The 24,328-nt window shown below is 65.0% G+C and overlaps 3 protein-coding genes across 26 annotated transcripts in view; 1 reads left to right on the top strand and 2 right to left on the bottom strand.

Moving 5' to 3' along the window:
* Nucleotides 1-11,696, bottom strand: part of EXD3 (exonuclease 3'-5' domain containing 3) — a 58,934-nt gene extending 47,238 nt beyond the window's left edge. For 8 of the 12 annotated variants that reach the window (XR_002340962.1, XM_013989273.2, XM_013989278.2 and 5 more), the window contains exons 1-2: nt 9,828-9,968; nt 3,351-3,659 (exon numbers count right to left, since the gene is read on the bottom strand). Coding sequence is in view for 11 of the 12 variants with exons in the window: in XM_013989273.2 (XP_013844727.2) it covers nt 3,351-3,639 (289 nt within the window). In the remaining variant the exon portion in view is untranslated. Of the gene's footprint in view, nt 1-3,350; nt 3,660-7,775; nt 8,281-9,827; nt 9,969-11,267 lie in introns of those variants that run through there. The other 4 variants (XM_021081078.1, XM_013989282.2, XM_021081077.1 and 1 more) reach the window with 4 other exon arrangements.
* Nucleotides 10,174-19,879, top strand: NOXA1 (NADPH oxidase activator 1). 4 transcript variants are annotated; one of them, XM_005652733.3, is made up of 14 exons: nt 10,174-10,577; nt 12,952-13,034; nt 13,773-13,881; nt 14,947-15,081; nt 15,327-15,434; nt 16,133-16,192; nt 16,449-16,492; nt 16,896-17,004; nt 18,106-18,145; nt 18,336-18,421; nt 18,635-18,789; nt 18,933-19,047; nt 19,142-19,256; nt 19,349-19,498. In XM_005652733.3, exons 1-14 carry the CDS (start codon nt 10,401-10,403, stop codon nt 19,435-19,437), a joined length of 1,425 nt encoding a protein of 474 aa, XP_005652790.2. In that variant the 5' UTR covers nt 10,174-10,400; the 3' UTR covers nt 19,438-19,498. The 4 variants fall into 4 exon arrangements, with proteins under 4 accessions (XP_005652790.2, XP_005652789.2, XP_013844682.2 ...); XM_005652732.3 differs by having other exon boundaries at nt 18,635-19,047; nt 19,349-19,879; XM_013989228.2 differs by having other exon boundaries at nt 18,933-19,256.
* ENTPD8 (ectonucleoside triphosphate diphosphohydrolase 8) lies at nt 17,654-24,323 on the bottom strand. Of its 10 annotated transcripts, none has more exons than XM_021081094.1 (12): nt 24,242-24,316; nt 23,660-23,807; nt 23,256-23,428; nt 22,742-22,884; nt 22,544-22,661; nt 22,070-22,220; nt 21,817-21,976; nt 21,493-21,723; nt 21,109-21,372; nt 20,853-20,963; nt 20,469-20,603; nt 17,654-20,396 (listed from the first exon to the last, which is right to left on the bottom strand). In XM_021081094.1, exons 4-12 carry the CDS (start codon nt 22,865-22,867, stop codon nt 20,205-20,207), a joined length of 1,488 nt encoding a protein of 495 aa, XP_020936753.1. In that variant the 5' UTR covers nt 22,868-22,884; nt 23,256-23,428; nt 23,660-23,807; nt 24,242-24,316; the 3' UTR covers nt 17,654-20,204. The 10 variants fall into 10 exon arrangements, 8 of the variants coding, with proteins under 8 accessions (XP_020936753.1, XP_005652791.2, XP_005652792.2 ...); XM_005652734.3 differs by having other exon boundaries at nt 24,140-24,300; XM_005652735.3 differs by having other exon boundaries at nt 23,660-23,877; nt 24,140-24,299.
* Between the last annotated feature and the right edge of the window lie 5 nt (nt 24,324-24,328).

Here is a 24,328-nt window from a genome sequence, read left to right as displayed (position 1 = left end):
GCCAGCAAAGGGCTGAGTGGCAGGCTGGGACCCCGGCCTGAGGCTCCCATAGATGCCACCCAGTGGCCACAGCCTGGGAAGAGCCCAGGTCCCTGCCCCGGCCAGCACGGGGCCGAGTGAGCGCCCACCTCATGACCGCACGCCCCGTTCTGCTGCAGGGCCCTCAGCCGTGGGGGCTTCGGTGAGCGGCCAGCCTGCCCCCATGCCTGGGGCTCGCCAGGGGGCAACAGGGTGGAGGGGAGATGGGGAGGCAGAGGCCGTGGCTGGGCTGGGACGTGACACAGAGGGAGGGGTGGCAGGCCCCCTGCGCGAGCCCCACCCGTGTGGCGCCCGGTCAGCACAGCCGGCTTGGCCCTGGTGTCCAGTGCCGCTCCCCTGCTCACACAGCGGCCTCCCCATGGCGGAAATGTGAGTCTAGGGCCCCTGAGCTGCGGGTGGGAGCCCATCCTGGCGGGCAGTGCAGGGTGGCGGCCACGGGTCCTAGGGAAGGGGCAGTGGGGGCGCTCTGCCCGGGCCGCCCTGATATCCTGGCCCTGCTGGCGGGGTGGGGCGGGCAGTGTGTTTGGAGGTCACGGAGAGAAACCCAAGCTCGAGAGTCAAGCTCCCACGGCTGACCAGGCTCCAGCTCCCTGCCCGGCACCAGCCTCACACCTGCTGGCGGCTTGGGCTCCCACTGCATTGGGGCCGAGGACCAGGGAGCGGCCAGAGGGCCCGAGCAGGAGCACTGGGGTGACCTTGGCCCTCTGCCTGTCTCCTCTGTCCTCGAGCTTCCCCAGCGCCCCCGAGACACCGAGAGCTGTTAGGCTGCCTCCAGGGGCACCCCTCAGTTAGGTGGCCAGCAGGTGGAGGAGGGCCGCAGGGACAGGACCTGCCAGACAGCATTTGACCCAAGGCACCACTTAGCTAACCTAGTCACCCTCACTTTGGGAGAGACGAAGGTTCCAGAGGAAAGTTTAGCTGCTCAGGGAATGTCTAGAAAGACCCTTGCCACTTGCTATGGTGAAGCTGGTGGTGACAAATGGAATAAGTCAAATGGGGAGTTGGGCGGCAATGAAGTCTCAGAAACTATGGCTGCAGCAGCCGGGCTGGGCAGTGGACAAAGCCACCTAGAGCCCCTTGCCACTCCGCCCTCCCTGTGTGACCCGGTGACCTGGAGGGTGGGTGCCCAGGGTCTGGACCAGCCAAGGCGCCTAGAGCTGGTCTGTAATTCCACTTGGCACCAGCTGGGGGCAGCACCAGGCATGCTGAGCATGGGCTGCCTGAGAGCCCAGGGGCTGGGGGAGCCAGGACGCCTGCAGTGGCCTGGTGTCCACCTGGGCCAGGCCCAGGAAGGGCTGTCCCGCAGCCACCACCCTCAGGCGGCTGCAGGCAGGTATGAGCAGAGCAGAGGGGCCCAGCAGGCGTCAGCCTGAGAAAGGGCGGCAGCACAAGCCGCCACCCGGCTGCAGGTGGGAGCCCATCTTGGCGGGCGCCTCCCAAAGTCCACCAGGCTCCCTGCTGCCACCGTCTGACCCCTGGGGCCCTGGTCTTGGTTCCACAAGCGTCTGGTAGGGGCTGGGATGCGACGGCAGGCTCAGCGCTCAGAGGGGACACAGCGAGGACAGAGGTAGGGGTGCAAACCCCTCAGACCTCCCCACCCCGGCACCCAAACCCTGTGGGTGGTGTAGGTCTGGCCACACTGGGCTGCCTGAGGGGGCTGCCCCCACTGGGAAGGGGGATGAGAAGGACTTGTTTCATCCAACAAACCACAAGCTCCAGAGACAGACCCTCTGCCCCCAGCACAGGTGCCAAAGCATCAGGCCACATGGCCACTCAGGAGGGAAACGGTGGGAGGGCTCTGGCAAGGGAGGGGCTGTGTGCTGGGGGCTGTGTTGCTGGGGGGGCTGTGGCTGACCCTGGGGTCACAACAGGGTCGTGTCGAGGGCTGCAGACCCTGTCCAGTGGGGGAGGGGGGTGGAAGGCAGGGTCTGGGGGCCTGGAGGGTCCTGAGCAGGAAAGGAGTCCATTCTGTGCAGCTGAAGGGAAGCAGGCGCCTGGGCGCTGGGCGTGGAGACTCTACTTGGACCAGGCCGTGTGCACTTGGCATGACCCCAGGATGCCAGGGCCCGACAAGGAGGGGCACCTCACTCGCCCACTGGGGTTCCAGCCTGGGAGGAGCCCCTCCTTCTCCGGCCTTGGTCTCCTCTTCCTTGTCACTCATTTGTGACTTTGTGCAGCCCGGTGTCTGCCCAGCCCCAACACTGACAACACAGGAGATACTCAGGAAGTAAGCCCCCCGCCCACGGACACCACCTGCCAAGGGCTCCGCCTTCCCAGAGGGGCAGCTGTGTCAGGAAAAGCCGTGGCACAAAGCCTCGGCCAGGAAGGCAGCCTGGTGAGTCAGGGTGGCCCAGACCCTAGGCCAAGCCGCCAGAGGGGGTGCGGCTGGGGAGGGACAAGCCTGGGGCAGCCTGAGCAGAGGGCAGGCTGGGGGGAGGGGGTGGCCGTGTGACAGTGGAGTCCGGCCTGTGGCTGCGCTTGATCTACACCCACCAGGTGCAGGCCTGTCCTCCCGGGCAGCGCAAGCAGAGCTGCTCAGGGACGGCGCCCCTTTGTCAGCTCCCCGGGGGCCAAGATGACCCTCCAGGGGAGGCCCCGCTGTGCCCAGGCTCAGGCAGGGGCCCAGAGGAGGGGCAGACATGGAGGGTCTGAATCCCACGCAGGGTGAGGTCCTAGGAGAGGGGCCTGAAGATGCCCTGTGTGCCCCCAGCCCCCCTGGGCACCACCTGTGACCCCCGGGTCCCCACACTTGCCCCTGATGCCTGGGCTTGGGGGGCTCTGAGTTAGCACCTGGAGGCCATGGCTGTCCAGAACAGAAGAGGCTGGGACTCTGCTGACCCCATACCACGCCCACTGCCACCAAATTGAAGCCCCCTCCAGACTCTGGTACCAGGACAGGCCCCTTGTCTCCGGGCAGGACCCAGGCCCATGCCCTGCACCACCCTCCTTGGGGCCCAGGGGCCACACGGGCGCCAGGGCTCCCAAGCTCGAAGCGCCGTCCGTGGGCCCTGGAGCTTCAGATGCCTCCCAGCCCCCTCTCTCCTGGCAAGACAGGTAAAATGCCTGGTGTCCAGCCCAGAGCTCCCATCCACACCGAGGCTGCGCCACACGGCCCAGCCCCACACAGCCGCACCTCCCGCCTTGTCCCTGCCCAGTGCACACGTGTACTCCGTGCAAAGACCCTCCACGCATGTGCCTGCACACACGTGCACATGCGTCCCACATGTGCTCCCCTTGCTCAGCCTGCCTAGGGCAGCCACGCCAGCCCCAGGGCTTTGACGGGTGCAGATGCCACATGGGGACTAACTCACCACTGACAGGGTCACCAGCAGGGTCACCAGCGGTGGCGTCTCCAGCAGCGGGGTCACCAGCGGTGGCGTCTCCAGCAGCGGGGTCACCAGCGGTGGCGTCTCCAGCAGTGGGGTCACCAGCGGTGGCGTCTCCAGCAGCGGGGTCACCAGCAGTGGCGTCTCCAGCAGTGGGGTCTCCAGCAGTGGGGTCACCAGCAGTGGTGTCTCCAGCAGCGGGGTCACCAGCAGTGGCGTCTCCAGCAGTGGCATCTCCAGCAGCAGGGTCGTCAGCAGGTGCTCGGGGGTCCATCCTCAGGGAAGGGTGGTGGGCTGCTCAGGGACAGTGCAGAGGGACAGTTAGGCTGCAGGGTTCGCACAGACGGGCAGCCACGCAGGGCCCCTTCCGTGGTGGAGGAGGGTGGGGAACTCAGACGGCCTCGGCTTCCCCTGCTGGACCCAGGGCTGCTGAGCCTGAGGTCAGAGGTGGCCCCACTGTGAGGCCCCGGGAAACGCCCCCAGCTCGAAACAATCCAGGCTGGCAGCTAATGTTCCCAGTCCCGCGGGGCCAACAGGTTTCCTGCGAACGTGTTCCCCACAAGACCCTTGACCTTTACGGAGACGCGCAGCCAGCCCTCCGTCAGTCTGGTTACACCAGGCCCAGGAAGGCCCGCGGCCCCGCGGCCCAAACCCCGGCCCGCGAGCTTCCAGCAGTTCTTCTGGGCGGTCATGCGCATGTTTCTCAGATCGGCCGGTACAGTTACCTCCCGGGTTCCCGGTCCTGCGCGTGACCAGCCAGCCTCGGGGTGAGTTCACTGGCACCGCGGAGGCGCCTCAGCCCGCAACCCACTGCCACGGTTCGTTCTGTAAATACGATGCCCAGCTGAGCACTGGGAACGCTGCTTTCTTGCTTTTTATTTTTGCACAGTTTGCTCCCGGCTTTGGCTCCAGCCACGGGGGGTGACCAGTACCAGGCCGGCCCTCCTACCGCAAAGGACATTCACCAGACGACGTGTCTCAGGCTGCCGACTTCTGGACAAGAGGCAGCCAAACCGAGCTTCCTGGCTGGTGACACCTGCAGTGGGGCCGCACCTGCGGCTCCCAGCTAAGACGGCTGGACTGGCGCCCGGGGAGCAGAGCACCCCGCCGAGCAGAGGGGCTCTTCGGGACACACCGAGTGCTGGTGAGCCACGCAGGGGCCCAGGGCTCCCCAGGCGGGCGTCCCAGGGCCCAGCTCAACAGAGATGCCAGTGGTCATGCAGTGCTGGACACACAGACTCCAGCCCGGCCAACAGAGCAGCACCGAGCTGAGGCTCCAGAAAGTCTGTGCCTGAGGATTAAGACGAGGGAGGCTGCTGAGACCCCCTCTGCCAGAATCTAAACCCAAGGCCCAGGGAGATCCATGGGCACTGTAGGTTGAGCCCCCCAGAGATAAAGATAATCCCTTTAACTGCTGAACTCAAGCTGCACCCCTGGGCACTCAGCTAGAAATCTACTGGAACAAAAACATTCTTCAGAGGAAGGGTCTCCAGAGTGTATCATTCACGCTGCTCAAGGCACAACATAAAACCGGGAGCTCCCTGGGAGCTCAGCGGGTCAAGGATCCAGCATCGTTACTATTGTGCCTGGGGGTTGCAGCTGTGGCTCCGGTTCGATCCCTAGCCCGGGAACTTCTGCGTGTCTCAAGTGCAGCCAAAAGGGAAAAAAAAATCACAAGAGCTGCGAACAAAAGGAAAATATGACCTAAGATCAAAGGAACAAAATACAGAAAAGCAAATAGAAAGCAACTCCCATGCAGCCGCAGAGGCCCCCCACCACCGTGCTGTGGGGCAGGGTGCCGTCCTGCCGCCCCCCCCATCAGGCCCCCATGGGTGCCCCCCTGGCCCAGCAGCCACCCAGGCCCTCATCGTCAGGCTGGGGGCTGGTTGTGTCCCCGAGTTCAGGACACGCTGCTGTGGCTTGGTGGCTCCTTTCCATGGTGGCCGTCCACGGTGTCGGTTGCCTGGGTCAGGGCGGGTCAGCCTAGGGCGGGGGGTGGGGGGAGGAGCAGGCGGGGAGGCGACCAAATGGCTCTTCTGTGAGAGTCTTTTCCTAACCCCGTCAGGGAGCACTCACCATGCCAGGGTTCCTGCCTCCTTCTTTTGGGGCCCAGGGGCTGGGGTCTGGCCGCTCCTGGCCGCCGAGGCAGCGGGGGCTGTGTGCTCAGCCAGCCCCAGGTCGGGGGGCAGAGCCAGCCCTTCCCTGGAACAGGCCGAGGCCCGGAAACTCAGCCCTATCTGGTCTCAAGCTGGAATCCCAAACCCACAGCGTGCAGCAGCACCTGACCCAACACGCTTCTGAGAATGAAAACGGCTGGCAAGGCCCAAGTGCAAGTTCACCCACTGCACACTTTGGATTGACCTCATTTTAAAGTGAAAACAAAGCTGCTTGGAGTCCAACCCGTCTTTAGCTGAACTCGGGGTGCTGGTGTGCAGCGCAGGCCAAGGTGAAGCAGCCTCCGGGGGAGCGTTGCCTGGCAAAACTGGCTGCAGGAGGCGCCCAGGCTGGGCCTGGGCTCAGGGAGCAGGAGCGCTTCCATCGGCCACGGCTGCTTCACACACCTCAGCGTCTACTTGGGAACACGTTTCGGCTCAGATCAAAGGAAGTTTTTCTTTTTTTTCTTTTTTTCTTTTTTTTGTCTTTTTGCCTTTTCTAGGGCCGCTCCCGCAGCATGTGGAGATTCCCAGGCTAGGGGTCGAATCGGAGCTGCAGCCACCAGCCTACGCCAGAGCCACAGCAACGTGGGATCTGAGCTGCTTCTGCAACCTACACCACAGTGCACGGCAGCGCTGGATCCTTAACCCACTGAGCAAGGCCAGGGACCAAACCCACAGCCTCATGGTTCCCAGTCGGATTCGTTAACCACTGCGCCACGACGGGAACTCCTCGAAGGAAGTTTTTCTAAACACCCAAAGTATTGAATTTTGGCACTGGAAGAATCTTGGAGGTGACTGAGTCACTCCAACTTTCAGGGTGGCTACAAAATTCATCATTGAAACCTTAAGGATTTTTAATTTTCAAAAAATTTTCAGAATTTAAAAAATTTTTTATTGGGGTACAGTTGATTTACAACGTTGTATTAACTTTATTCATTTATTTATTTGACTTTTTAGGGCTGCACCTCCGGCATATGGAGCTTCGCAGACTAGGGGTCGAATTGGAGCTGCAGCTGCTGACCCACACCACAGCCATAGCAACGCCAGATCCTTAAAGCCACTGAGCGAGGCCAGGGATTGAACCTGCATCCTCATGGATACTAGTTGGATTCTTAACTCACTAAGCCAACGGGAATGCCCATTGTATTAGCTTTAGGTTAACAGCAACGTGAATCAGTTATATGTATAAGAACTTTTTAAATTAAACATTTTGTTCTGAGATAATTGTAGGAGTGCGTGTACTGGCAGATAATAAAGGGACATCCTGTACACCTGTTACCCCAACCACGACCAGGACACTGATGCGGGCTCAGGCAAGGACCAGAATGTCTGTCCCAAGGAGCTCTCAGGTGCCCTTTCACAGCTGCCCCAAGTCATCAATCCGTCAGGGACCCGGCAGCATCGACTTGGTCTCCGTCGTGTCATTTGTTACCTCAAGACAGTTACACGCTGGAGGCACACGGCTGGCCTTCGGGCTCTGCCCTGTGCGGCCCAGCCCCTCCAGGACGTGCAAGTGCTGAGTTCGCTGAGCGGCCCCCAGGCCAGGTCTGTCTGGGGCTGGTGGGAGCAGGGCCGAGTCAGTGATTCGCGTCCAGCCCGGGGAAGAGGGGTGGTGCTCTTTCTTTACCACGGAAGGGAAGAGTGGGTACAGGGACACGCGGTCCCACGACGGGATCTCGGCAGAAGGGGCGCAGAAGGGAGGCCCCAGGATGGGCCTGGCGTAGGGGGGACCGCAGGGAGGCCCCCAGAACCCCTGACAGGTGTTTGGCTGCAGCCGCGGCGGGAAGGCCACCTGGAGCAGGATGAGGAGTCCAGCGCTCAATGGGCAAAGAGTCGGAAAGTGCAGCAGAGCGGCCGCCAGCCCAGCACCTCCTCGGGGTGTGCCCAGAGGGCTGAAGCGCACATCCGCGCAGCAGGCAGCGGGGACAACGGGGACAACGCAAATGGGCCCAAAGAGATAGGAACAAAGAGATAAAACAGCGGGGGGCGAGCCCTCCTCAGACAGCCGCTCAGCCTGAAGGGAGGGAGACGCCACGCGCTGCGACGCGTGGAGGGAGCAGCAGACACACACCTTCGTGTTTCGTGACCCCCTTATGCGGGTCATCCAGAAGAGGCTGACCCACAGACGGGACCGACGGCTGCCGGGCTGGGAGGGGTGGCGGGGAGTGACCGCAGTGGGGGTGAGTCAGTGGCCACGGCGGCACAACACCGTGACTGTAACAGTGCGAACGGCACACTTTAGAAATGAACCAACCTTACGACGTATGAATCTCATCCCAGTTTCTAAAGAGCGCCTGGCAGAGGTAACGGAAACGCCGAGTCCTGACAACCTTCTCCTGGAGACGGACGCGAAGTAGAGCGAAGCCGTGTGTGCTGAGCTCGGGGAGGTTTTAAGATGGGAGCACTCACAGCTCACGTGTCTGCGATGCCTTTACTCCATAAAGAGGGGAAGTGATACTTGGAGGTTCTGGATGGATGGGGCCACAGCAAAGCCAGATCCGAGCCACGTCCGGGACCTACACCACAGCTCACGGCAACGCTGGATCCTTAACCCACTGAACGAGGCCAGGGATGGAACCTACGTCGTCATGGATGCGAGTCAGATTCGTTTCCACTGAGCCATGACGGGCACTTCTGTGCGGTTAATTTTACGTGTGAACCTGGCAAGGCCATGATGGCCAGCTATTTGGTGAAACACAGTCCCATGCTGCCGTGGAATTACTTTTTTTTTTTTTGTCTTTTTTGCTATTTCTTTGGGCCGCTCCCACGGCACATGGAGGTTCCCAGGCTATGGGTCTAATTGGAGCTGCAGCCACTGGCCTACGCCAGAGCCACAGCAACTCGGGATCCGAGCCGAGTCTGCAACCTACACCACAGCTCATGGCAACGCCGGATCGTTAACCCACTGAACAAGGGCAGGGACCGAACCCGCAACCTCATGGTTCCTAGTCGGATTCGTTAACCACTGTGCCACGACGGGAACTCTGGAATTACTTTTTAACTGAGTTTAACTTTTAAAACAGGAGACAAAGCAACAGTAGCATTACAGAGACCCTCCACAACACGGGTGGGCCTTGTCCAATCAGTTGAAGGCCTTAAAAGAAAAGACTGAGGTCCCCCCAGGAAGAAGGAATTCTGCCTCCCCCTCCAAGCTGCAGCGTCAGCTCTTCCCTGGGTCCAGCCTGTCGGCCCACCCTGCAAATTTTGGACTTGCCAGTCCCCACAATTGCTTGAGCCAATTCCTTAACATCCGTCACTCTTGGAAGAAACGTGACTAACACAGGTGCTAAGAAGGTGGCAGCAAATAAGACATAAGTAGGGGTGTCTGTGGGACAGGTTGAGGCACCTGTAGCCCCCTCCCCCTGCCGACTTAGAGAAGAGGCTCATGGTGCTGCCCCAGGGCCCTAGGGGCAGGCACGACCTCCCTCTGTCTGCAGCTGCATCAGGCTGGAGAGATGCTTCTCCTTTCTCTGTGGAGGAGCGGGGGCGGGGGGGGACCTCCTGGTGTTCGCGGTGTGAAACCGACTACAGGGAACCCCATGCACACAGGAGCTCTCACACACCGCCACTCCTAGGTCTGCAGACCAGAACGGGAAGACGCTACCTCTGCACTCCTAAAAGCGAGACGGCACTCCTCTGCTACCCAGGGGAAAGGAAGATTGTTCCCCAGCCCGGCAACAGCCCAGCCAATGAGAGGCGCGCGCACAGCCCCGCCCCCGCCGCCCGGCCTCCATTTCCTCCAATGGGATCGCCTTCCGAGCAGCCCCGCCCCACGCCCTCCTTTTTCTCTAAGGAGCCACGAGCGGGACTCGCCTGTCGTTTCCGCTACGGCCCACGTGTCCTGCGCTGCAGTTCTCCGCTGTTCCTGAATAAACCCATTTTGCTGATAAAATAACTGGCCGTTTTAAGGTCAACAAGGGACCTGTGCCCTGCCGGGAGGGCACACAGCAGCTCTGTGCTCGACCTCCAGGGACGAGCCCCGGCCACCCTCAGTGGGGCCCACCTGCCCACAGTCCTACGGGCTGAGAGAAAGATGGGGAGGGCGGGGTCTCCCCCGGGGCAGGACACGGCACCCTGACGGATGACCTCCGCCGCGGGCCTCAGCCTCCGACCTGGGGTCCTAGACAGGCTTTGCCCAGCGCGGGTGAGCGCTGACCCGCCCTTGGGTCCCTCCCGGCCGCGTCCGTGTCCAGGCTGGCCGCGGGCGCGGGAGGCCCCAGACCGCCTGTGACCCGAGCCCCGGCCCAGGACGGGCTCCTCGGGCCCCGCCCCTCGCAGACTCGGCCCGCGCCCCGAGGTCGCTCACCTGAGCCCGCGGGGTCCGCCCGGAACCTTGGCCCGGCGGCGGCAGCGGCGTCAGCAGCGGGCCGGATGGCTTTTCCTAGCGCACCGAGGCCGACGCGGCCGGGAAGCGCGAGAGCGAGGAGCCTCAGGCGATAGTGCGGGGGGGGGGGGGGCTCGCTCGGGGGAGGAGCCAGGCCTCAAGTTGGGGCGGGGCGGGAGGCAATTGGGGCGGGGCTTGACCGGGGGCGTGGCTGTGGGTGGAGCCCGGCCGCTAGTGGGGGGCGGGGCTGACGGAGTGTGGCCGCTCTGCCGCCAGGGGGCGCCGTGGGCCGCAGGAGGCTCGGCACACCTGGCGCCCCCCCCCCCCCCCCCCCCCGCCACCGCCCAAGTTCCTGGCTCCTGGATCAGTTGCCGACCCTCCTGTCCGCCTCGGAGGGTCCCCGCAGCTCCACGCCGATCTCTGGCTCCCCGGGTCCCTGCCTCGCGGACCTCAGCCCCCAGCCACCCCACCAGACCCCTAACGGGACCCCACTGCCGCGCTCCGGCCGGGAAGCGCCGATTTCCGCCGTGCGGCCAGGCTGGTGTCCGCGCCGCCATGCTCTCGCTCGGGGACCTGGTGCGCGACTGGCACCGGGGCGCGCAGGCTGTGGCGCGCGGAGATTGGGGCTGCGCCCTGCGCCTCTTCTCGGGCATTCCAGAGCCGCCTGCCAGGATGAGCTTCAACGTGGGCTGCGTGCACCTGCTGGCGGGGGACCCGGAGGCTGCGCTGCAGGTGAGTCAGGGCGCCTGCCAGCCGTGCCCCCCAGGATTGGTAGCGGCGGCCCCACCTCTGGGAGACGCTGTTCTCCCTCCCTGGGGTTTCAGTGAGAGGTGAGATAAAGACCCAGCTGCAGGGGCGAGTCCAGCACCCACCCATCCCCACCGCCGCCTGCCGATGTCACCCCTCAATGAACACCTAACGCAGGTGGGAGCTGTGTGGGCGGTGGACCCACCTTGAGCTGAGGTCAGGGCCAGGATGGGGTTGCAGGGCTCCCACCCTGCCTCTAGTATGTGGTGACCATGTGCCAGACTCTGCAGGGGTGGGGAAAGACCTCCCTGAACACTGGCTCCAGTGCTCACCTCCTCGGTGCTAGAGTGCTGGAAAGAGGCTCCAGGCCGGACTGGGCTGGGAAGGGGCTTCCGCAGACACCTGCGGTGATGGCCAGGAGTCAAGGTGTGTCTGGTGGGTGCCCACACCCCAGATCTGAGTGCTCGCCTGACTCCCACGCACTCCCCAAAGCCAAGCGCACACAGGCGCTCACCTGCCTTGGCCGAGGGGGTGGCGCAGAGCCACTGCCTGCCCTTCAAGGGCTCCAGCTTCATCACAGTGGTGCGCTCCCACGGGTGCAGGACGAGAAGCCAGCAGCACCCTGCCCACTGCTCTGGTCCTGGGATCACCCCTCAGAAAGAACCAGGCTCCTACCTTGCTCAGCCACTGGTGACAGCCACCGAAGCCACGCGAGTTAGAAGAGACTGAGACGTTACAGGCAGCTGTCGTCATCAGTGTCTCGAAGGCTTCGGCCCTGGGGGAAACTGGGTCACGTGTGCTGGGGACCTGCCCTGTCCGTTTCTCACGTCTGTGTGCAAATCCACCATTGTCTCAGCAGTGATGGCAGGGCTGAAAGGTCTCCAGCCCTGGGGGGTCAGCGGGGAAGGCCCATCCGTCACCACTCACTCTAACGCAAGATTTAGCCAGCGAGAGGGGAGAAGGTTCGCAGCAGAGCGGCTTCAATTCTCCTCCACCTCACAGGAGACGAGTTCCGTCTAAAGACAACACAGCCAAGTAGCAAAAGCATGGGCATGCTGGGTAGAAACACGGAGAATTTTAAAAAGCAGATGGAGGAGTTCCCATTGTGGCTCAGCAGTAACGAACCTGACTGGCACCCATGAGGATGCGGGTTCGATCCCTGGCCTTGCTCAGTGGGTTAACGATCCGGCGTTGCTGTGAGCTGTGGTATAGATCGCAGACGCAGCTCAGATCTGCTGTGGCTGTGGCTGTGGTGGAGGCCGGCAGCTGCAGCTCCGATTGGACCCCTAGCCTGGGAACCTCCATATGCCACGGGTGCGGCCCTAAAAAGACAAAAATAAATAAAAAGCAGATGGAACAGCTACAATGAATGAAGCTGATTGTCTCTAAGGACCTCTGAGGAGGGTGGAGTGTGGCTGGGCTGCAGGGTGTCGGTAGGAACCCCATGGGAGCTTGAGTTGGCTGCCCCGAGTGGCTCAACAAGCCCCCACTTGGCCAGATCTGATAGGGAAGGACCATGGCGCCCTTGTGTTCCTGCATTTAACTTTTTTTTTTTTTGTCTTTTTGCTATTTCTTTGGGCCGCTCCCGCGGCATATGGCACATACGCGTCTGTGACCTACACCACAGCTCATGGCAACGCCGGATCCTTAACCCGCTGAGCAAGGGCAGGGATCGAACCCGCAACCTCATGGTTCCTAGTCGGATTCGTTAACCACTGTGCCACGACGGGAACTCCTCCTGCATTTAACTTGGCTGTGGTATGCTCTCCTCTGGCTTGCGTTTAACTGGTGGCTGCTGTCCTCCCTAGGAACAGACAGTGACATTTCTGGGTCAAAGTTTAAGGAAGATGGTACAGCAGAAAATGATCACGACATTGTAAATCCACTATACGTCAGTAAAACTTCAAAAACGAGACGAAAATTTTGAAAAAGAAAGAGCAGCGCTTTGCACACATATTAGGTCGTTTGTATTGCTGTTCTTTCTGATTCTGAAAGAGAAGAAGTGTGTCGTTTTGTATGAACTCCCAAAAATAGGATTTCAAAAAGGCAAGACTCTTGCGTAATCCCACCCCTCAGAGGGCGCTGTTATTCACGCGCTGGAGTGTTTCCTTGCTCTCACAGGAAACACGTTGGTTCTCGCAGCCACCTTACTGTGCCCTGAGCCCGTCGCAAGCCCCTCAAGAGCTCAGGCTGGCTCCCAGCTCAAGCTCAGGGGCCCCTGGTGGGTACGGGAGGCTTTCTCCTGCAGGTGGCTGTCTCTGGGGCTGACCCACTACTGGGCATCTGCCTGGACTGCGTCTGTGATGTAGGAGCGACAGGGTTGCAGACCTTGGCATTCCATGGGCATTTTTGTCCCTAGGCATTTGACCAAGCAGTGACCAGGGACGCCTGCCTGGCTGTCGGCTTCTTCCAGCGAGGGGTGGCCAACTTCCAGCTGGAGAGGTGAGCACAGAAGTGCTCCATTCTTTCTCCGATGGCCCTTTGTCTCTGCGGAGTCCTTTCTGTGCCCCCGCCTCTTCTCTCTGCTTGGGTCACCCCCTCTCGCCGACCCCCTCCCTGACCCTCCTGGGGAAAGGATGCCACTGTCAGGTCCGAGCGGGATGCAGGGCAGAGCGCCAGGGCGGCTCGGCCTCTGTGCTGTGAGTCACAGCCCTTGTGCTGGCGTCCCCTCCTTTGCTCCTTGCCACCTCTTTGCGGTGGCAGGGATGCTGCGACCGTGTCCGTCCTGCAGACGTGGAAACCCAGGGCAGGCCCGGAGAAGCGTGTGTCCCAGGACACAGAGTGGTGGGTTCCTTCCAGGGGAGGAATCAGGGCTGCACAGCAGGCCCCCAGGCCAAGCCCACGGTGGGTCCCACTCGGGGCAGGCAGGCAGTGGGGGCGGCCTCCCTTCTCATGGACCCAGGAGGCTTCCTGGGAGATGGGGAGTCCAGCGGGGGCCGGGGGGCTTCCAGCAGGGAGGCCCAGGGAGATGCCCATGGCTCTGTGCACACCGAGGCTTGGGAGAGGGTCCAGGCCGCAGGGGGGGAGCCAGCCCCACGCCCTGCACAGCCCTCCTGGGTATTGACCCCATGTGCTGAGACCAGGGAGGACCCCCCCCCAGCAGGTGGGGCTGGGATGAAGCTCTGCCCCTTTCTCTGTGGCCGCCGAGGGTCCCCATTCCAGGCTCCCTGCTGCCTGCAGGTTCCAGGAGGCCCTGTCTGACTTCCAGCTGGCCCTGGCACAGCTGAAGGACAACGCCACCATCGACTACACCCAGCTGGGCCTGCGGTTCAAGCTGCAGGCCTGGGAGGTGAGTGCACCAGTGCAGGGAGCTGGCCGCCGGGAGGCCACCTGGCCACCTGGGTGCCGTGTGTGGGCAGGCGGCCCCGGGGGTCCTTCCAGGCCTAGTTCTGCAGACTCTGTCCTCTGGGTCCCTTTGTCTTGTCACTGTCACAGGTGGGGCCACTTTGACTGAGACACTCCCTCTGGCCAGGGGTGCCCTGAAGCCCAGCTGGCGGGCCCGCCCAGGAGAGGGCCCGGGAGGGTCAGGGGTCAGCGAGAGGTGATGGGCGGCAGGGCGGGGGGCAGGGCTTGGCCATGGGTCCTGGCGTCCCCGCCCGCGGCTCTGCCTTCCGGGACAGGGTTGGGCCTGGGGTGGGGCGGGCGCCTCTAGAGCCCCCCCCCCCCCCCCCGCACTCCCGGAAGCACGCTGCCCTGGCGCTCCGGGAACCACCTGTGTCCCGATAGGCCAGCGGTGGGGAGTCCCGCTGGGGTGGCCCAGGACACCAAGAGCCTGGGCAGGTGTGGGGTTGGCCGCATGGCCCTTAGGCCCTTGACGGCCGAGCTGGGAGCCTGGTGTCCCTGCAGACGTGATCCTGCCGGGGTCGTGGGGAGCGGCTCCCGGGAGCACTGGGTGACCCCCCGCCCCCGTGTTTCCCAGCACAGCCTCCCGCCTGGGGGAGGGGCAGGACAAAGAAAGGGCTCCTGGGGCTCCAGATGCCGTGCTGGGAGCTGGCAGCCCAGGGAGGGCTGCTCGGACCACATGCAAAAGGAGCTGAGCGCCGAGTGGAGGCAGGTGGCTGCTGCGCACAGCAGATGCCAGGGAGGCTCGTCAGCTCAGCTCCGGCTGGGGGTCTGGAGACAGGCCTGCGGGTGGAGCTGACCCGGGCGTGACTGCCCACCCCCCCACCCCCCACCCCAGCCAGGCAGGCTGCCCGGAAGCGCCCTGGGCGGCTGTGTCTGGGAAGCACTGTGGCTGGACCGGGGGCAGGGCCAGGGTGGGACCCAGTGGTGGACTGGGAGGGGGGCTGGAGGAGTGGAATGAGAGGGGATGGGCTGGGTCCTGGCGCTGCCATCACCCCCCACCCACCCGCAGGTGCTGTTCAATGTGGCTGCAGTGCAGTGCCAGCTGGGGCTCTGGGCGGAGGCCACCCGCAGTCTAGAGGAAGCCATCTCCAAGGGGCCAGAGGGGGCCCGCGGTGACCTAGACATTGCCCTGGGCCAAGTGCAGGTGAGGAGAGCCAGGCTCCTAGCCCACTCGGGTGGCCCGCCAGGCCTGTGGCCTGCAGTTTGAGGCTCTCGTCAGGACAGCCCCCCAAGGCCAACTATGTGAGGTGAAAAACTGCTGGCAGGAGATGATGTGTGTGCCCAGGTGTGAGGTGGGCTTCCCATGGGCTAGGGCCCCTCTGTCATAGGCTCCTGCAGCCGCAGGCCTGGTTGGATGCTCAGGCCTGTGTTGTGCCAACCTCCCTCCAGGAACAAGCCCCCCTGCAGCCTCGGCAGGTCCCCAGGGGCGAGGTCTTCCGGCCCCGCCAGCGGCACCTGGAGCACCTGGAGCCTGTGGACTTTCTGGGCAAGGCCAAGGTAAAGGGAGGGGCGGGCGGCTAGGCCCGGGCTGAGCTCCCAGCAGGTGCCGGGCATCCAGGCAGCCTTCACAGGGTTGTAAAGGCCCTGGTGGGAGGAGACAGGGCACGGCTGCTGGGTTGTCGCCGTGTCTCCAGAGGGGCTGCCTAGATCTGGGTCTGGGAACTGAGGCAGGGCCCACCAGAAGCAGAGGACCCCCGGCAGAGCTATCTCCCCAGAGCGCGGGACCCCTGGAGGACTGCCTATGCCCCAGGGCGGGGCGGCACCAGCAACATCGCAGGATAACGGGCACAGTGCAGCCCGAGCAGAGGTGGAATGCGGGGAGCTGATGATGGCTTCGCGTGACAGAGGCACTCACTCCGGTTTCCAGCCGGTGGCCCTCGCCAGGCCTGACACCCCGGTCCCCCGAGGGCCAGGTGCTGTGAGTTGGAGGAGGGGCTCAGAGCGGCGCTACCCATCACCTCAGAACCCTCTCACCACGGGAAGCGACTGTTCTAAGAAACGAGAATACTTTTCAGAGTTGCACTGAGAAGAAGTTAGAACGGTCGGCAGAGCCGTCATCCTTCGCCAGGCCTGTCCCCCTCCTCCCCGCCCCGCCGTGGGGGTCCGGTAGCCCCTCACAGCAGCGGGGACACCTGGGGGTCGGGGGCGAGGGCTGGGCCCTCCTGACCCGGCCGGCCTCTGCTGTCCCTCACCAGGTGGTGGCCTCCGCTGTCCCTGATGACCAGCACCAGGGCATCCGGCCTCAGCAGCCACAGGTAGGCCACAGCCTCCCAGCCACGCTGACATCGCCTCTGGCATTTGTAGATCAGGGCGGTCCAGACCCTCACCTCTTAGGGGTACGCTGAACCCTCCCTGGGGGGTCCCCACCGTCCCCCTGGTCTAAATCGGGGGTGGGTACCATCCTGTGGGAGAGTGACGACCATGTGGCCTTGCCTGGGGACGCCGTGCCCGCCGCCCCTGGTGCTCCTGAGGGATCTGCATCCTCAGGAGGCGGTCACTCTGTGCCCACAGGCTGGCAACGAACACGGTGAAGCCAGGCCCCGGGCTGCCGCACGGTAGGAAGGGCCCCACATGAGGCCCACATGCCAGCCCCCAGAGCTGGAGCCCCCGTGCAGGCCCAGTTGTGGCAGCTCCGGCCAGGGGCCAGGCTGGTCCACCCCCCTTTCCAGACTGGCCAGGGCCCCACTGAGGGGGAGGGGCATCCATCTCTTGGCGCCCCCCGTGCCCCCTTGTCCAGAGGCCCAGGGCACGCGCCATTCGAGCTCATCCTGGTTCCTGTCACAGAAGCTCCCTTGGGCCTGGACAGGCCCTGGAGGCCCTGGGGGAGGGGGCTGGGCAGGGGGCCGAGGAGCAGCCCCTCTGGCCCACCAGACACAGCCACACAGACTGGGGGCAGGGGCTCCTCCCCTCCAGCTCAGGGCCCACCTTTCAAGGGGTGCTCCCCTGGTGGCCCTGCAGAGCTGGCACCCCTTGCGGCCCCAGGAAGCCACCTGACGTGGAGATGGAGATGGGCTGCGGGCAGGCTGGGCAGGCTGAGCACGGCAGGCCGCTCACCTCCGCCAAGCAGGTGAGGGAGCCTGGGCTGGGCGGGCGGGAGCTGAGGTGTTTGGGGGAGCCTTCCCTGCCCCCCAGGCTGAGCCGGGGACCAGCGACAGCCGGGCCCTGCAGGGGTCTCAGGGCAGGGGGTCAGGCCAGGGACTTAGCCAGAGCCAGCCCCAGAGACTGGATGCCAGGGATCGGGGGCACACTGATGCTCACGGGTGCCCGGACAGAGTCGGGGTCTGCTCCCCACCCCAGGCCCTGGAGGGCCCCGCAGCCCGGGTGTCTTAGCGTGAGCCTACCACCCCCAGGCCCCCCGGCTTCTTTCCTGGACACGGGACTCCCCGAGGCCCCAGGGGTGAGGCTGAGGAAGGGACACAGGCTTCTCCTGGGCAGGGGTGGCAGGAGGGCGCCGTGCGCGGGCAGGGAAGCTGGACGAGTCATGCGTTCGCTTTATGGAGGCACCCAGCGCAACGGGGTGGTCGTCCCAGGGCCTCTCTCACTGATGTGCAGCTACCTCGCTGCACAGACAGGTGCCCTTGAAAGCTGTGCCTCCCACCACAGCTGTGCCTGAGGAGACCGCCAGCCGCAGGCTCGCAGGCTGGGTTTTCGAGCCCTTGACCCCCCGACAGAAGGGCAACAGCTTCCTCCTTGCTTTAAACAGCAGGCAAATCTGATAAAAATCGAAACGCTTCATTCACAAACAGTCCGGCTTTCCGACCCCCCCAGAAGTCGGGATCTGAGTCAGCTGGTCCGTGTGGCCAGGAGCGGGCCCCCTGGCATGTCCTGCTGCCACTCCAGCATGGGTCCCAATCCTGGGATGAAGTCTAGCTGGTCCCTGGCTTCGGTCCTCAGCCTCCTGGGGTCATGAGCAGGCCCAGCTGGAGCGGCCACCTCACGGTGGGCTGGGGGAAGCCAGATCCCTGCCCATGGGTGCCAGTGGCCCGTCTAGTCTCCAGGCTATACCGTCACCACTGGCTCTGCCGGGACACAGTGTCAGGCCCAGGAAAGCTACCTCCCAGCTCAGGGCCCCACCCCTGCCCCCTGAAGCCAGGACAACAGAGCCCCGGTGCCACCCCCGGCCCTGGCCCCAGGTCCAGCAGAGCCCAGTCTGCGGCTTTCCTTGCAGAGTCCCCACGTGGAGCGGGTTGACCAGCAGGCTCCTCCAGGTGAGGCCATCCTGACGGGGGAGGGGAGGGCGGCAGGGGGGGCTTTGTGGAGGGAGCCCCGGGCAGCTACCTGTGGGGGGGCTGGGAGCAGCCTCTTTGTCCCCAAGGAGGAAGCTGGTGGCCTTGCGGCTTCCAGTGGGTGCACAGTTCCAGCAACCCCTCTCCTCCAAACGTTCCGCTTTGCGGGCAGGGCCCACCTGCTCACCGCCATCTGCAGGGCTGCTGGCAGCGGAGGGGCCAGACCCTGGATCGTCTGAGGATCCTGCAGGTGCTGGGGTAAGAGGCACCCCACTCCCCAGAGACGTGGGGGCTCCGAGGCCAGGCCCCATCCTCCCAGTGGCCTAAGGACCCCACTAAAGAAGCCTCACAGCCCACAGCCCCTCCCTCCTCAGTCCCTGCCCCCCTCCGCCACCCGAAGGCCACCCTGGCTGGTTCTGGGCACGCGGATCTGGGGCCCTGGAGACCAACCGCCTTTCTACCCGGACTCAGGGAGTGGCTACAGGGCAGCCGGCAGCTCTGGTGACCGTCCTGGTGCAGTGCGCCTTCACCCTGGCCCTGAGGGCCCCAAGAGGAGCTGACCTGTCCAGCCTGCGGGCCCTGATAAGCCAGGCCCTCCCTCCCCAGGCCCAGTGTGGGCAGCTCAGGTGGGCTGGGAAGGGGGGCGGGTGCCTCTCGGCCCTGGCCTGGGAGAAGGCCCAGCACAGCGGAGGGCTTAGAGGTCAGAGGTCAGCAACCCCCCGCCCCAGCCCCCGGCTAGCGCCACCCACTCTGAGGCATCTCCTTGCAGTTACCGAGATCCTAGTGATGGCAGCTGCTGGGTGCCCCTCACGGGGGAGGAGGCGCTGCAGACGGCCTGGCGGGAGGCGGCCACCGGCCCTGCGGGGCTGCGGCTCCAGTGCAGGGTGAGCCTCAGGGGCTGGGGCCCAGGCCCGGGCGGGGACGGCTGGCCCCTCTCCCCAAGCCGAGCTTACCCTGCAGCCCTCATCCCTGCCGCAGGGAGTGGGCGGCCGGCCTGTGCTCTACCAGGTGGTGGCCCAGCACAGCTACTCCGCGCAGGGGCCTGCGGACCTGGCCCTGCAGCCAGGGGACACCGTGGACGTCCTGTGCCAAGGTATGACCTGTGCCAAGGTATCACCTGGTCGGGCCGCTGGGCACATGCGGTGTCTGTGAGCTGATGCAGGGGCTGCCCTGACTCCCCTGCAGTGGACCAGGCGTGGCTGGAGGGCCACTGTGACGGCCGCATCGGCATCTTTCCCAAGTGCTTCGTGGTCCCAGCCGACCGGCGTGTGTGAGGAGTCAGCCCTAAGAAGCCCATGGCTGGAAGCGTTTAATAAAAGCCCTCTGCCCTGCCAAGGAATGGTGTACCTTCTGGGCTCGGCCCCTGAGAGGGCCTGACTGAGGCTGGGGGAACGGGGCTGCTGCTCCATGAAAAGCCCATGTTGCCCGGACACGGGCTCTGGCAGCTCCTAGAGACCCCGGGGCCCACTGCCAGCCCCTCCTGGAGAACCAGATGCCTTTTTCTTTTTTCCCCTGGCTGTGCCCGAGGCATGTGGAAGTTCCCAGGCCAGGGATCAAACCCAGGCCACAGCAGCGACCTGAGTCGCTGCAGGGACACCAGATCCTTAACCCGGTGTGCCTCCGGGGACCTCCAGCCAGGCCCCGTCTGTGCCAGCAGTCACCCTCCCAGGCTCTACCTGGCCCTCCACGCCGTAAGTCTGCAGTCACAGTCCCGGGGGCTGTGGGAGTCCAGCCAGGCAGCCCTTGTGCAGAGAGGCCCCTGCTGCCCTCGGAAACATGCTGGAGAGATGGACCCCGGGAGCTGGGATCAGAGGCCACGGACGAGCAAAGCCACAGCCAGGCGGCCACAGCACAGCCTCTATGGTCAGAGCGACCCTGAAGGCAGAATGTGGCCGTCTGCCTGCGGGGCTAGAGCCCACAGGACCAGCCCCTCGGAGCCCCCCCGGGGGCTGGGCTCAGGAGGGCTCCAGGCAGCTCTGGTGTCCAGGCTGGGACGGGGCCGCGGGAGCTGGGCCTCTGCCGTCCAGCACAGGGCAGCCGCTCAGTGCTGGAGCCAGCAGAGGTGCACCGCAGCAGCCCCGAGGATGGCTGCGAGGGTCAGCACCATGAAGACGACTCCGGCCATCCAGACGCCGTAGCTCTCCGCCCGCCACTGGGCGGGCGCCTCGGCCGGGATCATGCTCGTCAGATTCAGCATGTAGCCCAGCGTCCAGCCGATGTCTGTGCCGCTGGCCTGTGGGTCACACGCAGGTCAGGACCACGGGAGCTGCCCCGGAGCCCGCCCCACCCTGGCGCCCGCAGCCACCTGCTTGCGAAACTCGATGCCGCCCCAGGTCTCCTCGCGGAAGCCGTAGCCCTCGAGCAGGAGCGTGAGGATGTACAGGCCCGAGGCACAGTAGTCACGCAGCCGGGGGTCCTGTGCAGCGGTGCCCACGTCCACCTGGGGGCCGGGAGGCAGGGAGCTGGGTAAGGCCCCACCTCCTGAGCCCCTGGGGGCCAGTCCGCCGGGCAGCGGGGCCCAGGTCTCCCTCCTGGAGGAGGACGGCTGGGGTTGTCCTCCTTCCTGTGCCACCTCCACCAGACCCCTACCACACTGCCCAGGATGGGGTCCCACCAAGCCCTGGCCAGTGGAGCCTGCAGCCCCGGGAGCTGGGGCCCAGGTGGGGCAGGCGACCCGGGATCCACCCACCAGCTTCCAGGGCCTCTGGCAGAACTCCCAGATGCTGGCGTTTACAGCGGCCAGTGGCAGCCCCGACGTGAGGTTCAGGAAATGGAAGGTGTAGTAGAAGCTGGAGAAGGCCTGGGGGGAAGGGGGGGCTCTGGAGGCGGAGCCCAGGCTGGGGCAGGGGGGCCAGAGGAGCCGGTTACACCCCCCCTGCCCCAGCATCAGGCCCCTGGGGCTTTGGAAGGAGGCCGGGCTCCAGGCACAGGTTAGGGAGGCTCACATAGAACCGGCCCCGCACGGGGGGCTGGTAGACCCCGTTGAAGGCGCAGTCTTCTCGGCCCTGGCAGCTGGAGAAGTTGAAGAGCTTCCGGATGGCCGAGATGCAGGCCCCGGGGTTCCCCGTCCCTTCCACGGTCACGTTCCTGGTGAGGTCTGGGGGCGCTGCCGTGGGCACACAGGGCGACTCGTACAGAGAGGCCACGGCCACCGTGTCCTGGTAGCCACTGTGGTAGCAAGGGTGGCGGACCAGGAGGGCCGGGCTGCCCTGCAGGGGGCGGGAGGCCGCTCTGAGCCCAAGCCCGGGGCGCCGGTGCCCCTCCTCCTGCAGGGACGCCCACCTGCGCCAGCCCAGCCAGGGGAGCCGCCCTCCTGCAGGGACCCCCACCTGCACCAGCCCAGCCAGGAGCCTGTTGAGCATCTGCTCTCGCCCGAAGCAGAGGTAGCTGTGGGTGTAGACGCTGTGATCGAAGCCGTAGAGGCGGAACGTGGCCTGAGTGCTCTGGTCCCGTATGGGCCCTTCAGGCACGAAGGTGATCTGGGTGGAGGCCCCACCCATGTCCAGGGCACCCACCAGCGTCTCCTCCAGCGGCCGGATCCATTCTCCAGAGAAGGAGTACTGACCACAGACAGGGGCGCTGAGTCCTGGGACCAGCCACGCTGACCCGCGGCCCCCGCCCCGCCTCCCCCGCCCCGGGGCCGCCTGCGGCACCTTGACCAGCCTGCCCAGGACATAGTTGATGGTGATCCAACCGAAGGCCCCTTCGTCCTGCCCGGTCAGGAGCTCGGCACCCCAGAAGTCCACGGGGGAGCGGCCCAGGGCCCGGCTGACCGCTGCGAAGATGTCCTCCGCCAGAGAGCTGTTCTTCTGGCTGTGCGGAGAGGAGCAGCAGCCGGGGCTGGCCAGAAGCCCACCCTATGGCAGCTCTCACGCTGCACCCCAGGGACGTGTTCGGCTCCCTCACCTGAGCAGCCTCATGCCTGCCGTGGCCCCCAGGAACGTGGGCGTCTCCTTATGCTGGGCCTTGGGGATCAGCGCCAGCGCCTCGTCCAGGCAGCCCTGCAGGCTCTCGCCAGCTTGTGCAGGGTCGGAGGTGTAGGAGGAGATTCCAGGACCTGAAACACAGCGCCCCAGGTCGAGGCTCCAGGGCCCGAGGGCGGGCCAGGCTGAGGCATCTGGAGGCAGCTGCGCCGGATCTCGGGCCAGACGACTCCAGAGCCCTGGTCCGGCGCCCACGGGCCAGCTGGGCCCCCTGGGGCAGCCTGCCGAACCGCTCTGAGCCCCTCTCCTTCAGGCTGACTTGCTGGGGGTGGAAAGGGTGCTCCTGCCCGGCTCCAGCCTGGGCAGCTTCCCAACCCTCCCTCCAGCGGGGCAGCTCAGCCAGGCAGCGGTGGGCCGTGCCCGTACTCATCTGCTGTCCACGGAACAGCCCACTGACCTTTCGCCTGGCAGGCCAGGGCCTGGCTGACCACACCCGTGTCGTTCTCCTTGTTTGCTGGCCACTGATACACAAAGAGGGACGTGTGGGAGGACCCGGCGTCGAACACGATCCCAAACTGGAGGTGACACCGGGGTCAGGAGCGAGCGGGGCCGGCTTGGCTCAGCCCAGCCTCCGCTCCCGGGGCCTGGGGCCCACCTTGGTGTGCGCGGGTAGGTGGACTCTGGCGGCCTCCACGAGGATCAGGATGAGCGTGGTGAGGCCGGAGACTGCTGCAGCCCACAGCAGGGCCGTGAAAACCCGATCCTTCCGGGTCTGCCCCATGGTGGGCAGGTCGTCACCTACGGGGGTGGCAGCACTGGGCACCCGTCCCCGCCGCCGCAGCAGGGCCACTGCCCTCCCGGGGGCTCAGAGGACCCACCTCCGGTCGGCCTTCAGAGAGCGTGACGCCAAGAGAACCGGGTGCCCGTGTGCTCCCAGTGTCAGAGGGGCCTGGGGGGCCGGGTACCGGGACGCCCCGTGCGGCGACGCCCTGGCCTGTGGCGCACAGCACCCAGGAGGTCGGGAGAGCCCCTTTCTCCCCTCACCAGGGACCAGCGGAGCCCCCAGGTTCTCCGCGCAGCCCCCCGGACCCCTGCTCCCCTCCCGACCTCAACAGGAGACCCAGCTCCGCACGGAACTCGGGGGCCCAGGACCCACCTCTCCCACCTACCTGGTCCTCTCTGCAGCCCCCACCAGGCCTCCCCCAGGACCCTTTGCTCTCTTTGAGCCTGAGGTCGGGCCTGAAGCAGGAGGATGCCCGTGTCTGTGTTGCCAGGTGCTGGGTGAGGTCAGGGGCCCCAGCCACGCGTCTTCTCTGCTAAAGGACCTGAAGGCCGAGGCGTTCTGGACAGAGACAGTGGCTTCTGTTGCAAAGCCCAACCTCAGGCTTCTCTAATCTGATTTACAAACTCTTTAATTGGCCCGAGGGCGGTCCCTGCAGACCCAGGAAGGCGGTGTGCGTGGGGCCGTGGCACGCACGCAGCTCAGGGGCCGAGCGCTGTGCAGGGCCCCCTCCAGCCCCCATCACCCCCGAGGGGAGGCCCTGCTCACAAGGGCCCTGGAGCTGGTTCTCACCACGGCCCACAGAAAGTGGTCTGAGGTCTCCCAAGCGTGGCGATTCAGGGGCTCTGCATGGCGTGGGCCACCCTGCGTGGAAGCAGACGCCCCCAGAGTGCTTCCTCCAGCCGCGGGATGTAGGCTCTCGTCTGTGTCTGCCCCAGACCTGGCCGCCGTGGGGAGTGGAATGGGTGGTCCTGGTTACAGTCCCGTTTTGAGGAGGGAGGACTGAGGCTCTGAGAGGGGAGGTGACCTGCCTGAGCCACAGTCAGGCCAGGCCCAGATGGGACCCAGCCCGCGTCCCCAACCAGCACCCAGGCCATGGGCCTCCTTACAGACACAAGCAGGTTACAGCAGGGGAAGAGATCCCAGGACCCCATGTCCACCCGAGCCCCCAGCCTGAGCCCCCAGTGGGTAGGCAAAGAGGATGGGGAGACCCCCCTACAGTCAGAGCCTGCCCCCCCAGTGGGTCAGCCCCAGACCAGGACAGCCCCTCACCTGGGCTGGAGGACGAGCAGCAGCGCAGCAGCGAGGACGAAGCCTCTCAGGCTTCTGCCAGGTGCTGCCCCGCCTCCCCCAGCCCCGCTGGTCACCGCGCACCTGAGCCGGGTCTGCACCCGCCCAGGACGGTTCCCTGCTGCTCAGACTTTGGTCTCCCGCCCCGCCCTTCCCCAGAGCCCAGGCTGA

Source organism: Sus scrofa, unplaced genomic scaffold, assembly GCF_000003025.6.
Source record: "Sus scrofa isolate TJ Tabasco breed Duroc unplaced genomic scaffold, Sscrofa11.1 Contig1206, whole genome shotgun sequence".
Taxonomy (NCBI): domain Eukaryota; kingdom Metazoa; phylum Chordata; class Mammalia; order Artiodactyla; family Suidae; genus Sus; species Sus scrofa.
Note: the sequence above shows the minus strand (reverse complement) of the source record. Positions and strands in the feature narration are given on the sequence as shown.